General features: G+C 43.3%; 1 protein-coding gene across 2 annotated transcripts in view; it reads right to left on the reverse strand.

Moving 5' to 3' along the window:
- Positions 1-1,298: 1,298 nt before the first annotated feature.
- The window catches only part of SPRED2 (sprouty related EVH1 domain containing 2), a 59,821-nt gene continuing 47,626 nt past the window's right edge, over positions 1,299-13,493 (reverse strand). For both annotated transcript variants that reach the window (XM_071424916.1, XM_071424925.1), the window contains exons 5-6: positions 5,169-5,318; positions 1,299-4,756 (exon numbers count right to left, since the gene is read on the reverse strand). In XM_071424916.1, coding sequence (XP_071281017.1) covers positions 4,106-4,756; positions 5,169-5,318 — 801 coding nt within the window. In that variant the 3' untranslated portion in view covers positions 1,299-4,105. The remainder of the gene's footprint in view (positions 4,757-5,168; positions 5,319-13,493) is intronic.

The raw sequence follows: 13,493 nt of genomic DNA on the forward strand, positions 1-13,493 counted from the left end.
TGGTTCAGTTTAGAAATCTCCAGGCATAAGCAACACCTTTGGATTTGTGGATGAAAGCAAGAGGACATTGCAGGCTGCAAGAAACATGGTTTTAGCCAGGCATTTTGTAGGATGAGCTAAATCCAAATGGCGAAGGAATAGGGTTGAAGTTCTTCTCCATTAGTTAAGAGTGATGGACTGTGAGCAATACTTTGCAGCTTTGCTGCTGATGGAGCCAAACACAGACACAAACTGAATAATCTTGTGTGCAGAGAGTCCTGAACACAGCACCTGACCCACACTGAGCATTTCTCATGAGGGCTGCACGTCTTTTTAAAAAACATACACACATCATCAGTTGTATAATAAACGTACACAGAAATCTTTGTTTATATGAAAACACCATGTTTCTAGGAATATGTAAACAAATATAAATGAATAAAAAGTGTGCTTTTTGCCTCCTCTCCTACATACTGCTTGAGGCAGCTTTGTTCTTCAGCAGCAAAACAACCAGCAGCACATAAAAGAGGAGCAACAGCCTTATCATCACTTACCTATGGAAAAAGAAACCTGGGCTCGGCAGATGTGGTTGGTGTTGGCCTGACCAAGCCGTTGGAAATAATTATAAACGTTTAGATATACTCACTGGTTTCTCCCTGATTTCCCCCATTGATTGGTAGCAGCCTGGTATCCATTTAAAGTGGGTTATTCTCTTTCCATGCTAAGCCTCTCTGAGCAGGGATGGCCGTGCCAGGCTCCTCAGGCATATCTCCTTCCCAGTGGCTGCAAACCTGCCCCGTGTGTGCTCAGCAGCCGGGATGGCCCTTGCTCACTCGGCAGCCACATCTGTGGCCTTGCCCTGCTCCCCCCTTCTCAGAGCCCTGCTGAGATTTTGAAACAAAGCCAAGTAACAACAGCCCTGCACCATTTCCAGCTCAGCCCAGAGCCGTGCGGGCGCTGAGGCCTGAGGGGAGAAAAGCAGGGAGAGCAAGAGGGAGCCTTGGCTGCTGCCATGGCTGCCAGGGCCTACTGGGGCCTGGTGCTGCCAGGCCACGTCCTCCCGCCAAATGCACCAAACATCCAGAAAACACCTAAAAACCACCAGGAAAAACCAACTCATCCTCGTCCTCGCTTGTTGTGTCTGGATGAGAATGGCCTGTGCCCAAGGCTTAGCAGCCTTTGCCACCCAAAATTGTAAAATTGAGCCATTTTTTTCCTTAGAAACCCTGAGCTCTGGAGATGCTCCCACATACTGTCTCCCCCTCAGTCCCCAGCCACCTCAACAACAATAAACAGCATAATTCTGACAATAAACGACATCATTTTGATATGATGTATTTGTATTTACATGGTACATTTTAAAGCAATAGCTACACTGATCATACATATTAGAAACAATAAAAAAAGAAGTTAAGAACTAAAATGTACATCATACACTTGTATATATATTTTTTTTTACACAGAGGTAAAAAGGCTTATAAAAATCAATACAACAGGGTTTTAACTTTTAGTATATAGATACATAATGATGAGGCTTCAGGCACTTTAATTTGTTAACGTGAGCAATAGCTTGGAAAAAAAAAACAAACAAAAACCCAAAACCTTTCCACAACAGGAAAAAAAATTGGTTAATGTTTTTGTTACCACAGATACAAAAATAAAATCTGAATAATTTCTCTCAAATGATTGATGTCAGTATTGCAAAGCTGACTGGGAGAATGCTACACACTGTTCAGCAGCAGTGTGGAAATTAAGGAGAAATATTTACAAAAAACCACCCATTTCTATCCTTGTGCCCTTACACCACTGCCATCACAAACCAAATAACGTACGCAGCAAAATCTACAAGTATTACAAAAACCCAAGAGAAGAGGGAAGAAGGAGGGGGAAAGAAAAAAAATAAAAAAGAGGGACTTTTTTTTAATAACTTTTATTTTCAGACATACAGAAAGGCTTGGAGTATGTCTACTTTACTTAAATAAATAGGGGCACTTCAAGACCGGACAAAAAACTGTAAGATCTTTTTGTAGTGTTGTGCTTTATAGAGAGAAGATCTTACAGATGTTTGTTTACATGAAACAACTTTTGAGAACAGAAATAAAAGGAAAAGGTTGTTTCAATAATTATTTTTTTACGAGGCTGGCTTGATGTTTACTAGACACCATTGAGAGATTTGTCAACTGCTATTAGGCACAAAATATTTATATTTCATTCAGCAAACCCAGACATATCACGCAGAGTGTAACACTCCATCCCTTTTCCACTATCATTCAATTTTTTTTTCTCCAACTGAAAAAATCCCCTGTAACTGCTATGAATTAAACCTACCCAACTCTATAGTGTATAATAAGCACATTGCATACTTAATTCACGGTTGACTAAAAAGCTGTGATTAATTCTCAGAGGAACCGTTGGGACATTCCACCAAGAAAGAATGGCAAGCGTTCCTTTTACATTTATTTGGCAAATTAATTCTTAAAAAAAAAATCCTCTCTTTTAAGACTGATGTCAATGTGCAATAGAGGGAGGGAAAGGACATGCGCCCACTGGCAATTTACTGCAGAAAGAAATTATGGCAGGAACAGCAGTGCCAGCTTTGACAAGCCAATCCCTAGCTGCCTCAAAGTATTCGGATTGTACTATGCTAGTTAGAGCTCACTGCGCTAAATCTTTTTTTTTATTTTTTAATAAAAATTATTTGGCTATTCCTTGTAATATATTAGAAAAATACTCTTTTTCCAAGCTAATTACAAGCCTTGTACACAAGACAACATGACATTAAAAAAAATAATAATAAAAAAAAATTAAAGTAATATTATCCTGCTGTATGCACCTTATGCATCCACTTGATAAACCTGGGTGGTGAACTGGGGAGGGGAAAAGCCAGGCAGATGCCTCAGTCTGGCTCCTGCAAGGACTCACATGCTCCATCCCACACACAGGCTCACAGCAACGTGCTGAGACATGTGGAAGTATCTGGCAGATTGGGACCGCAGGTCACAGACTGGAAGTAGTAGTTAACATCCTGGCTTTGGATTTTTCAATACCTGCTTGGATTGCTAAATGTTGTTACTACAGTGGACGCGAATGTTCTCATGCTCATGGATACAGAAAACAAACACACACGATTTTCCATATAATCCACCACTTAATGCAGCATTTCCCCAGAATTGCCATAATAGTGCTTTTGACATTGCATTGTTAGTAATTCTTTGCATATCAACAATTTTCCTCATCTGGAACCTTAGTGTTTTATTCACAGATCTCTACGAAGAAGTTCCCTTTCTTTTTGGGCAGAGCTCTGAAAACACATTTTTCCAATTTTTCCATTTTATTTAGGGAAAAGAGAAAAGCCTAAAATTTAAGTTTCCCTTTCAAGTAGTGGTCTGAAATGATTACAGGTAAGGAGGACTATCAGATTCTCAATGGCTATGTGACTATGGTAACTGAGCCTTACTTTCTGTTCGCAGAGCTTTAGGAACAGAGAAATAATTTAAGATGTTTGCTGAAGGAAATGACGATGGACCCTAGAAGAGAAACTGCAGCTTAGATGGCTATTTTTGCTTTGGAAAACAGAACAAAAAACCCAAAGAAAACCAGTGACAGAAATACTGTGTTGTGGTACAAGTTTGTTACTAGCACACCTTCTATACATACACAATAGCTTGACGGTAAGTTAAAATATCTTCCAAGTGAGATCTCATTCACTACACCGTCCCATTTCTAGAAATGCCAAAGCTTGCTAACACGCTGTTGGTACCACACAAGCGGAGGCAAGACAGACATAACCTGGAGATGTTCTACAATCCACCACCATTTAAAGCAGTTCTTCTCTCAAACTCATTTTAAATGAAAAAAAAAAAAATTTAAACATGTACAAGACAGTCTGTTTTGATTACAGATTAATAATACAAAAGTCTATGCTGTAGGTTAGTTAGTTAGAACAGTTGATGAGCAAATCAATGCAGTGTGAGCCCCAGATGACCCAATGTAAAGTGATCCAAACTGGTGGTTTCCGGATGCTGTCGGGCACAGTGGCTGCATTAAAGTGAGTGACCTCAGTGCTCCAAAACCAACGTGTTCCTTGAACTACAGGAAAAACCTAACACTTTGAATGCATCTGTAGTCATCCAGCAGCTTTGTGTTTTCCACCACAGCACCTGCACATGACCCCACAGTGGTAACAAGCCCGAAGCGGCAAGTAACAGCACATACATGGAGCAATGAAAGACAAGGCGATAAGGGCCATCCACCGGAGGCAAAACATTTCATCACTGGTGTCACATGAGCAAGGATCTGTATAGTCTCCTTCTGGGTCGGACATACAGTGATAGAGCATAGTGTCTGCGCACCACATACAGCTCACTCGATGGATGCAAGTCTTGACGCGGTCTGGAGCATCCTGGCATTGACCCCGCTTGTTCTCCTCGTGGTTGAACATGTCCCTGCAGTACACGCACCGCGACCTCTCACCATCTTCCTTCCGCCTGGGCTTGAATTTGACAGGTTGAGTCTTTATCACAGCACCCTTGGTATCTTCACCCAGGTCAAAGTCCGAGTTGTCTACATAAGGATAAGTGTATTCGTGTTTTGAGGCCTCGCTTTTGGCAAAACGTACGTAGGAGTCCATGTCATCAGGATCAAAGTTCTTTCCTCGTGCTGGGGCATGGCGATAATCCTCATACCCAGTCATCCAAATCTTCTCCCGAGGATTGATGCGCACTATCTCTTCATCATCATCTGGAAAGTTGACGTGCCGGTAGGATCGTGGTACTGACTGTGGAAGTAGGAAAGAGATGAGGAGAGAGAAAAGATAAATAAGCTCATTTTGCTACTGGTAATCACTGTCTCCTTGCTTCCTGAAGAGCCAATACTTAGAAACTTTGTCTTTCCTTCTTTATATGCCCTTCACCATGATCCATCACGGACTTTCCCAGCCTTTGGCTCATGAGGGAGTAAAACTGTCACAGTCCTACACTGGCCTGCATGCATGTGGTACAACAGAACATGCTAAACCAGTGTTACCTCCCCCTCCTCCTCTTTTTTTAATAACAGGAAGCCATTTAAAGCTAATTGAGAAGGAAATGGGGAGAACAGAAGGAGGGAGCTGTCTCAGGCATGTGGAGGAAAACCAAACACTGGCAGACTCTGGCAGACACAGAGGTAGCAACACTGGGAAGAAACCTTACTTGTTCTAGATGGTAGTGGTCAGAGCTGTAATGGTCGTGAAGGTGTCCACGAGTGCAAATTCTTCGATGTTCACAGGATGCAGGAGAAGCCAGAGTTCGCACAGGCTGTTCCCTTTTCTGAGAGGAGTTGGAGGAGCTATCTGTAGCATTCTGTTTTAAATGGAAAGGGGAAAAAATTGTCATACATTCAGCTGTTACAGCACAGGGCATTAAGAGATGTTTTGCCACTCACTGACTTTGCACACACCTGCAATATTGGCAACACCTGACCGCTGGAGGCTTAATGAAATTTCACATAAAATACTTGAAAGAGGCAGCTCTGTTGCCAGGCCATAAAAGCTGTCACCACACACATGGAAAAATAATATGCCATAGCCTGCCCGTGACATATTCACCAACACCACTTGTATTCGCTTGGCATGTTATTTGTTATCCTGGGCATGGTGGGATGATGAGTGCTCACCAGGAGCTACCTCCGAAGAGCAAAGTTAAACCCCCGGCAAATGACGCAATCCTGTAGGTCCTGAGGGCTCAGAGAGAGCATCTGTGTGCCCAGGCTGTACCCCACCAGTCACCCAGGCTACAAAAATACTGGCAATTTTGTTAACCTTTACACATTCTCCAAACACTCACGGAATTCCAGTTCATCATCAGCTACTTGAATATCAGCTTTCCTTTAAAAACGTCAGGCTTTTTTTTCTTGTTTTGTCACTTTTTTGAAACTCACTATTACTGTGCAATGAATGTTACTTGTATTTTTATACATTCCTGCCTCCCTTTGAGCACTTTCTTTAGGTTAATTAGTTACATCATTATGCAACAATGATCGTGAAAGGGTGAAACATCACACAGTAACATGCTGTTGCCAATACCTACTGCATCTTAACAATCCTATTTCTCTTCCTGCGGAAACACACAAAGAAGTAATAATGTCAGCCACCATCTCTCCATAGCCCTTCCTTGGTTAAAACAGTTGCCATACAATATTCAGGATTTTGCCCATTAATTCTATTTATAAGTTTTGGGCTTTTTCATATTACCATGAATATCTATGGACAGTTGTTAAATGCACCAGCAAACCAAGAGCAGGGAAAAGAGAGCCTCCATGCACAACAAGCAGAACAGCTGTAGCACTGCATGTGCCTGAAACCTTGGTGCCTGAAATAAAAGAAATCTCCACCCCACCCTCCTCTCAACTAACAAGATGTGCTGCAGCTACAAGTCCATGGTCCTGATTGCCACTGCAGTCAGCTGAGACTGCACAACTAGAGCAGAGAAGAATTGTATCAGTAGTAGCAGAAGACTGGTTTTACCTGAAAAACCTTCTCTCCTTGTCAAGAATGCACTCTCTAAATACTATTTTCCAATGAATTGCACCAGACGCATTTCTTGCTCCAAGAATACAAGAAGCCTCTTTGTGAATATTTGTTTATTCTGAAAACAACACTCTGAAAGACTCTGTCCAAAGGTGAGAACACCTTGAAGCATTACAACACAAAACCAGATGTTGGTTCTCTTTAACTCTTGCAGCACTTTAAAAGCACCGAACTCCCAACTTATTTTGTTGAAAGCAAATACACAGTTGTTTGCAGTGTGATGTAAAGCCAGGCTGGGTTATCTGAGAGGTACAACAAGCAGAATGAGTTTTGAATGGCTGACTCCCATTAAGAACAGACTTTTAATATGTGTGTTTGTTTTAGGTTTTTTTTTTTTAAAGAAGTACACAGAAGCAAATCAACTCTTAACATAGTTAACAACACCTCTAAAGTGGAACCAATATTCAGGCTGCACCAATATTCAGGCTCTTTTAAAAAAGAGGCTTCATCAGTCTTCATAACTTATTAGACAAAGGCAGTTCAAATCTGGGGTTTAAACCCTTCAAAGCTAATTCTTGTGGACTTAACTTCAGGCCCTGCAATATCTCACACATTTTGGGGACATTAAAAACAAAAAAAAAAGGCAGTTTCTACAAATGTTTTGTAGTAACATTAAGCTTAAAACTTGTTTGAAATCCCTGAGAAGAGTCAGGAGTTAGTTACAACAGCCATATTGGTACTCACAGAAGTACCTTTCCTGCAGAGCTGTATGTGGTGCAGACCAAGATGCTGAGCTGTGATTTAAGCTTCTCAGAAAGCCACACAACACACCCCATGGCCCAGGCAGCTCCAGCCTGCTCTCAAAGCGAAACTTCAACTGACATGAAGCAAAAAAGAGGCAGGGCCTTAAAATGGCACCATGGCAGGCAGCAGGACCCTTCAGCTTCAGTGGATCCACAGCTGAACCCTGCTGGGACAAGCCTTTTGTGGATACACTCCGAAAACATCATGGGTGTTCATGGTCCAAACAATGCAGCCTGGGGGAAACAACCCAGTGGGAGGTCATTGCACATACCGTCCTGCAACTGCCTCCCTGTCCTGGATGAAAATAAAAATCCCACCCAAACTAGATATAACTCCTTGATAATCTCAGCAGGGCAGCTGGGAGCTATAACCAGCCCTCCAAGCACTGCGCTATTTGCTGCCTCTCTGGGAAGACAGCATTTCTGCAATAGGCAACTGGAAAAGAGCTTGTAGTGATTTTTATCTTGCCTGATTTGTATCTACCTTTGCTATCCTCCACACCTTCTTCTCCCTTTAGACCCGGTGGGGCAACTGAGCCTCTCCTCCACATGTGTTGACACGGCTACAAAACCTGTTTGCAGCATACCAGAGGCTGCGGCGCTGCTCTCCACTTTCACCTTATTAAAAATTGCTGCATTTCCACATTCAATGTCCTCAGATTAGATGGGCAGTTTGCCAACACAAATACTCACTCTAAGCACCCAGAAAGGGGAAATCAACCTATCTAAGACTGGGTCTCTGCTCACTCATCCATAAAGAAGTTTATGCTGACTCCTGGTTGGTGACACTAAAGGCAGTAGCTGGGTGACAAATGCAGTGTCTGCAGAGTTACCTTGCTGACCATCAGCTGGGATAAGCACTGGTACTTTCCAAAAACCAATATTCCACCAAGGTCCCTCGCTATTTCAAACTGACATAGGGGAAGAGTGCTCTTAACACACATGAATGCATGGTCTGAGGACTGAAGAAAACAAAAGAGGTAGAAAATTCCTACCTCCCAAGCAGAAGGTCACCAGTGAAACCCACAGGCCCCTCACCTGTGCTGGTGGGCACACTCATCAATGACACAAGGAAAGAGATGAACAAGATGATGACACAATTTCCAGATGAAACTTGTTATTCACAAGAGTCAAAATGAAAGTTGACCCTGAAAACTTTACTTAAGAATCTCATAATGCAGAGAGACTTTTAACATGCTGGATGCTAAAAAACCCCCAAACATAATTAAACCTAAAGAGCAGTGTGACATAAACACCTTGATCTGACACACAGAATGATGCCCTCTGAGCCAGTTACTGCTGGCCAGGAAAGAGGTGTTGGGATTAAAATAGGCAGCTCTGTGACAGTGTCCACTTGGTGGCTCAGCAACAGGGTAAAAAAAAGACAACCACCAAAGCACCGCATGTACCTCCTGTACTGCTCCAAGCTGTCTGTGGTGCTGGCCCTCTCCACCCTGTCCCAGTAAGGGTATTCCCATCATGGCAACCTCACAGAGCCATGGCCAGCACCACAGAGGACATGGGATGGCCTCTCAACAACAGCTAAGTAAATAGCCTGGGTCTCTCCAGCCCGGAAAAGAGATCATGGAAGGGACCAAGAAGATGAGAAGTCTACTGAATTGTGAATCCCATAGGAATGTGAGCAGGGAGGGTTTATTCTTCTAGTATCCTTCAGAAAATAAGATCACAAAGCATTCACTGGAACAGGCTCAAATAAGGTTCAGGCAGAAGGAGGTACTTCTGATGGTGGCTATAGCTAAAATGAGGTTCAAGAAGCCAGAGGGAAACCCTCAGAGGAAATTAAGTGACCAAGGATTAGAGGCATGATGATGCTTCAGGCCTCTGTAAGTCTTCTGTCTTCTCAATGCCCCTCCCCTGTGACTGAACCTGGACTTGGTGACCAGTGAAAATCAGGCATATTCTCAAAGAAAAGGCACACTCATCCTCAACCAAGTGCCACTAAGAACAAATGACGGTAGGACTTTGTCCGTGAGGGAAGCAGGGAACAGCTTCTGTCCCCCACAAGAAGACTGGGACTTGGCTGGGATTATCTACCATCAGCATAGCAAAATTTTGGGGAGGGTGGTGAAAGGTGGAAACATGAGATGCTTGCTGTAAATCTTCCAAATATAAACACTCACCTACAGAAATACATCTAGAAAGGATGCGGCCTCCAGACACAGGCTATTTCACTGATGGAAAATCAGGTCCTGAACTACTGAGCCACTGGTCTCTCAGAGAAACACCATATTCTTCTCAAACCTGTTAAAACCAATCCAGCTCCAGCATTTGGTTTTGAGGGGAAACTATTGAAAACATGCCCAGTAGTCACAAAAGAGAAAAGAACCCAAGACTAAAAGTTGTTGGAACAGGGAGTCTGATAACAAACTCTGTTTCAACATGCCCTCAAATGCTCAATTATGAGAGATTTGTGCTGCTCATACCAGAACCTTCTGAGTGCTATAGCAGTCACAAACTCTTGTGCTTTCACTGCCTGGATAACAAAATCATTAATCACGACTGTAAGAGTAATTTTATAAAACCTGTGCAACACATTTCCTGCTGCAAGTGAGCTGGACGTATCTGAGCAAGCACACGTACTGCATGTGTTGAAGAAACAACACCAGGCTTCTACAGGCAAATGATGGCACTGTGGAAGTTTAAACAAAGAAAAGTATGTCCTTGTTTCCCCCTCAGACTTTCAGAAGTGACTCATTAAATTAAAAAACCCCAGTCATTAGTAAAGAGGATTATGTTAATCATTTACTGCAGTTTATTTTTCATTGAAATGGATTTGTTACACAAGAAGGCTAATCAGATACCTAAGCAATAAGCACAGATGATCATCTCTGGAAAAAAAGCCACGAGAAAAAGCAGACTTCTCTTGCTTCTGAACTGGACTGATCACCTTGCCTCTAATGGCTTCATAGAATAGGTTCACTCTGTGTGATGCAACATGCAAGGCTGACTACAAGAAAGATTCCTCTCAGAATTATGAAGCAATACAATCTGTGGCAGCTTGTCAGAAATTGGTTGCCAGAGGGAAATTATGGAGTTCTGTCACTTAAAACTTCCAGAAGTGCTCTCTGCCAGCTAAAGGATTTGCAAGTTTGCTGTAAAAAATAACTGTGGGTCAAGCAAGACAAGATTTTTTTTTTCCTCTCTAGAATGGTTAATGGTTGCATGAAGCAGGGGGGAACAGATGTATCATGATGTTGAACAATTAGCTTTGCAAATAATGGTCCTGAAGGAATCAAAACCCCATGCCAGCCTGGCCTTTGCAAAGCACAAGCCAACCGGCTCTCTACTGCCCCACTCCACTTTTCCCATCTCCCACTGCCATGCAAGCCCACACACCACAACATCCAAGGGGGCCTCTTGACATGCAGCAGAGAAAAGCAAAACTTCACCTTTACCGAAGGCATCCTTCTGCAACAGCCAAAGCTCCCTGCAGCAGCTCCTGGGTCCACCTGCTGAAGCCTGACCATGCTGAAGAAGAGCCCAGTGCCACCTCATCTTTTGAGAAGGCATCCCCACCATTCCCAGGACAAGAAACCCAGCTCTGCTTGGGTTGAGGATGAGCCTGGAAAAGCAACAGCCAAAGAGCTGCATCCTCCCACGCCACAGCCCAACCAGCTCCGGCCGAGATCTCTGCAATGAATGGGCTCCCCGCCGGCAGCTGGAGCCTTGGTGTGCTCTGCCCAGGTGCAATCCCTCAGGAGTCCTGGCACAATCTCACTTGACCCTTTGCTTTCACTGGGATATGGGGAGGCACAGCTGTGCTATCAGTCCGGAAAGGAAGAATGATAAAACCAGCAAAACAGCTCAGCAAGTGAGTGATACCGAGCTCTGTGCCGGCCTGGGCCTTATCTACGGAGCCGCTGTTTAGGAACGTCACAAAGAGGAAGTCTGAGAGTTATTTCGGATGCGTGGCAGAGAAACTTCCACCTCTCCAAAGAAATTAAGATAAAATATAGTCTCCCAGAACTCCCTCAGTCTAATCTTGCCAGACCAGAACAAGTCCTTCCGTTCTCCTCCAGCTTTTTAAAATTTTATTTTTAAAGCCTAAAGAGAAACAGCACTTCTGACTTTCACAGACAGTGGAACAGCACAAATCCTAAATTTTGTCTCGAAACACCTTTTTCTCTCTATTCAAGACATTTAGAAAAAGGAACAGCTGACATTTTCCATCAACCTCTAACTGTGCCCTGTATACTTAAAGACAGCCCATTTCAAAGAGACCTTAGATGATCCAAGTATTAAGAAAAAGATTCAGTGTGAAAAATCTTTTAAGATTTGAGACTCCTGTCTCCTAAGCACAAGCTTTTAATTTGTCACAGCAATACAAAACCATAGAAGAAAATGCTTTTGTCAAATTTCTATTTGTTTCCCATCACTGAAGACAAGACAGAAATTGTATTGCAGAAAATTGCTTCCACACATTTTTGAAACATTTTGCCACTCTCATCCACTGGGGATGGCTGGAGCTGAATGCAGTTCTACTCTGCTCAAAGTCTGAAGGAAAAGCTTCATGTTAGATCATAGTTCAGTTCAAAGACAAATTGGCTGTACACAACCATTACAATAAGCATGGATTCAGACTTGTCCAATACCAGAACAGGAGTAGAATTTCTCACATGTTTGTTTTCTAGTCATCCCTGAAACAAATACCAATATAAAGTGCAGACAGCTAGCTATTTTTTACTGCTACCTTTTCTTATTTTAAGTTTTTGTGGTTATAGCTTTTAGTGCCATAAAGATGCTGGTGGCTGTGCTGGCTGAAGTCAGCAAAACTTAAGGAACATTTATTAGAATTCAGCACACAAGATCATCTCCATTAAACTCCTGCTAAACCCAACTCTGGCATCATTGGGCAGCTCTGCATGGGCCACAGACGTGGCTTAACAGCTCACTTCAAGAAGTGAAAAGAATATATGAGACTCAGACACGATGAAATGACATGACAAACACTCAGATGTGGTAAGGGGGGGAAAACCTCAGGGAGATTTTCCTGTTTCACTACTTGCCTCATGCAAGGCATCAGACATGTCTGCAAAAGCAGGCATTTGAAGAGATACAAAGAGAAACTTTGTTTGCAGAAGTCAGAGGAGGACTGAAGTAAGTCAGTATCCCATTTTGCTGGGACTGAGACCTGGACCAGAGGCCCTGAGCAGGTCTATTCAGCATTTCCTTCCCAGGATACCCCTCCCCCTTACTGCAACACTGGGCTAGAGCACAGCTTCAGTGGAAAGTCTTTGCATCAGGTACTTACAAGGGAAAACCAGAATGTTTTAAGGGGGGGAAAAAACCCAAACCACAAGCGCAGCTTCTAGGGCCAATCCCCCAGGCAGCACAGCAATCCCACAGTACAGTGGTGAGAGCAGGGTGGCTCTGTCTACCCACAAGGTGCTTGTGTCCTCATCCATGTGGAAAGCCTCTCCTTACCAGAACTCCTACTCTTTCTTCATTCCTGCAACTCCTCCGTGCTGTGGCCTGACTGGATTTCTCCGTGCTGAGACATGCTACACTGCTTTAACAGATCTTTTTACTTAAACCTGGGAATTGTTTTAACTAACCAATTGCTTATAACCATCTAGGGATAGAGGCTGGCTTTTCCCTTTTGCAGAGGATCTGTTAATCTGTTTATACCTTGAAAATGACATTGTGGTATGGATTACAGCATTGTTGGATGCTCCAGCATCCAACATTTGTGCTTGTACAGCTCTGCAAAGATCAGCAGAGCCACTTTCTCTAACAATATTACCCACATTACCACAGCTGTCCTCTGCTAAGGCCAAGAGAATGGCCACCATGGTCTGAATTGCTGAGGGGAGGTGATGGCCACTGCTTCTCTCCCCCACCAGTGCCACCACCTGCTCTGTGGGCATGCGTGGGAGCAGAACCACAGGAATGCAGCCCAAAATCACTTTTGCATCAGCTCCCTGACCTCAGCTGACCATCCCTGTGGTGGCACAGAGGTACAGAGAGCAGAGGTGGGGGAAGCTGGAAGGGGAGCTCCTAATTTTCAGGTGCTGACAGGGAACTTAGCACATCTAACACTGCCAAAAAACGTTCCTTTGGCAAGATGGGTAAAGAAATAAAGGAACAAAGTTCATAAGGGGGTGTTAAACACTGGACAGCTGAGCGCAGCTGGGAACAGATGGCTCCACAAAACTCACCATGAATCCCAGCTCTTCTGTACAGAA

This window comes from Agelaius tricolor, unplaced genomic scaffold (assembly GCF_023055355.1).
Source record: "Agelaius tricolor isolate 1412-34295 unplaced genomic scaffold, bAgeTri1.0.p SCAF_1, whole genome shotgun sequence".
Classification (NCBI taxonomy): domain Eukaryota; kingdom Metazoa; phylum Chordata; class Aves; order Passeriformes; family Icteridae; genus Agelaius; species Agelaius tricolor.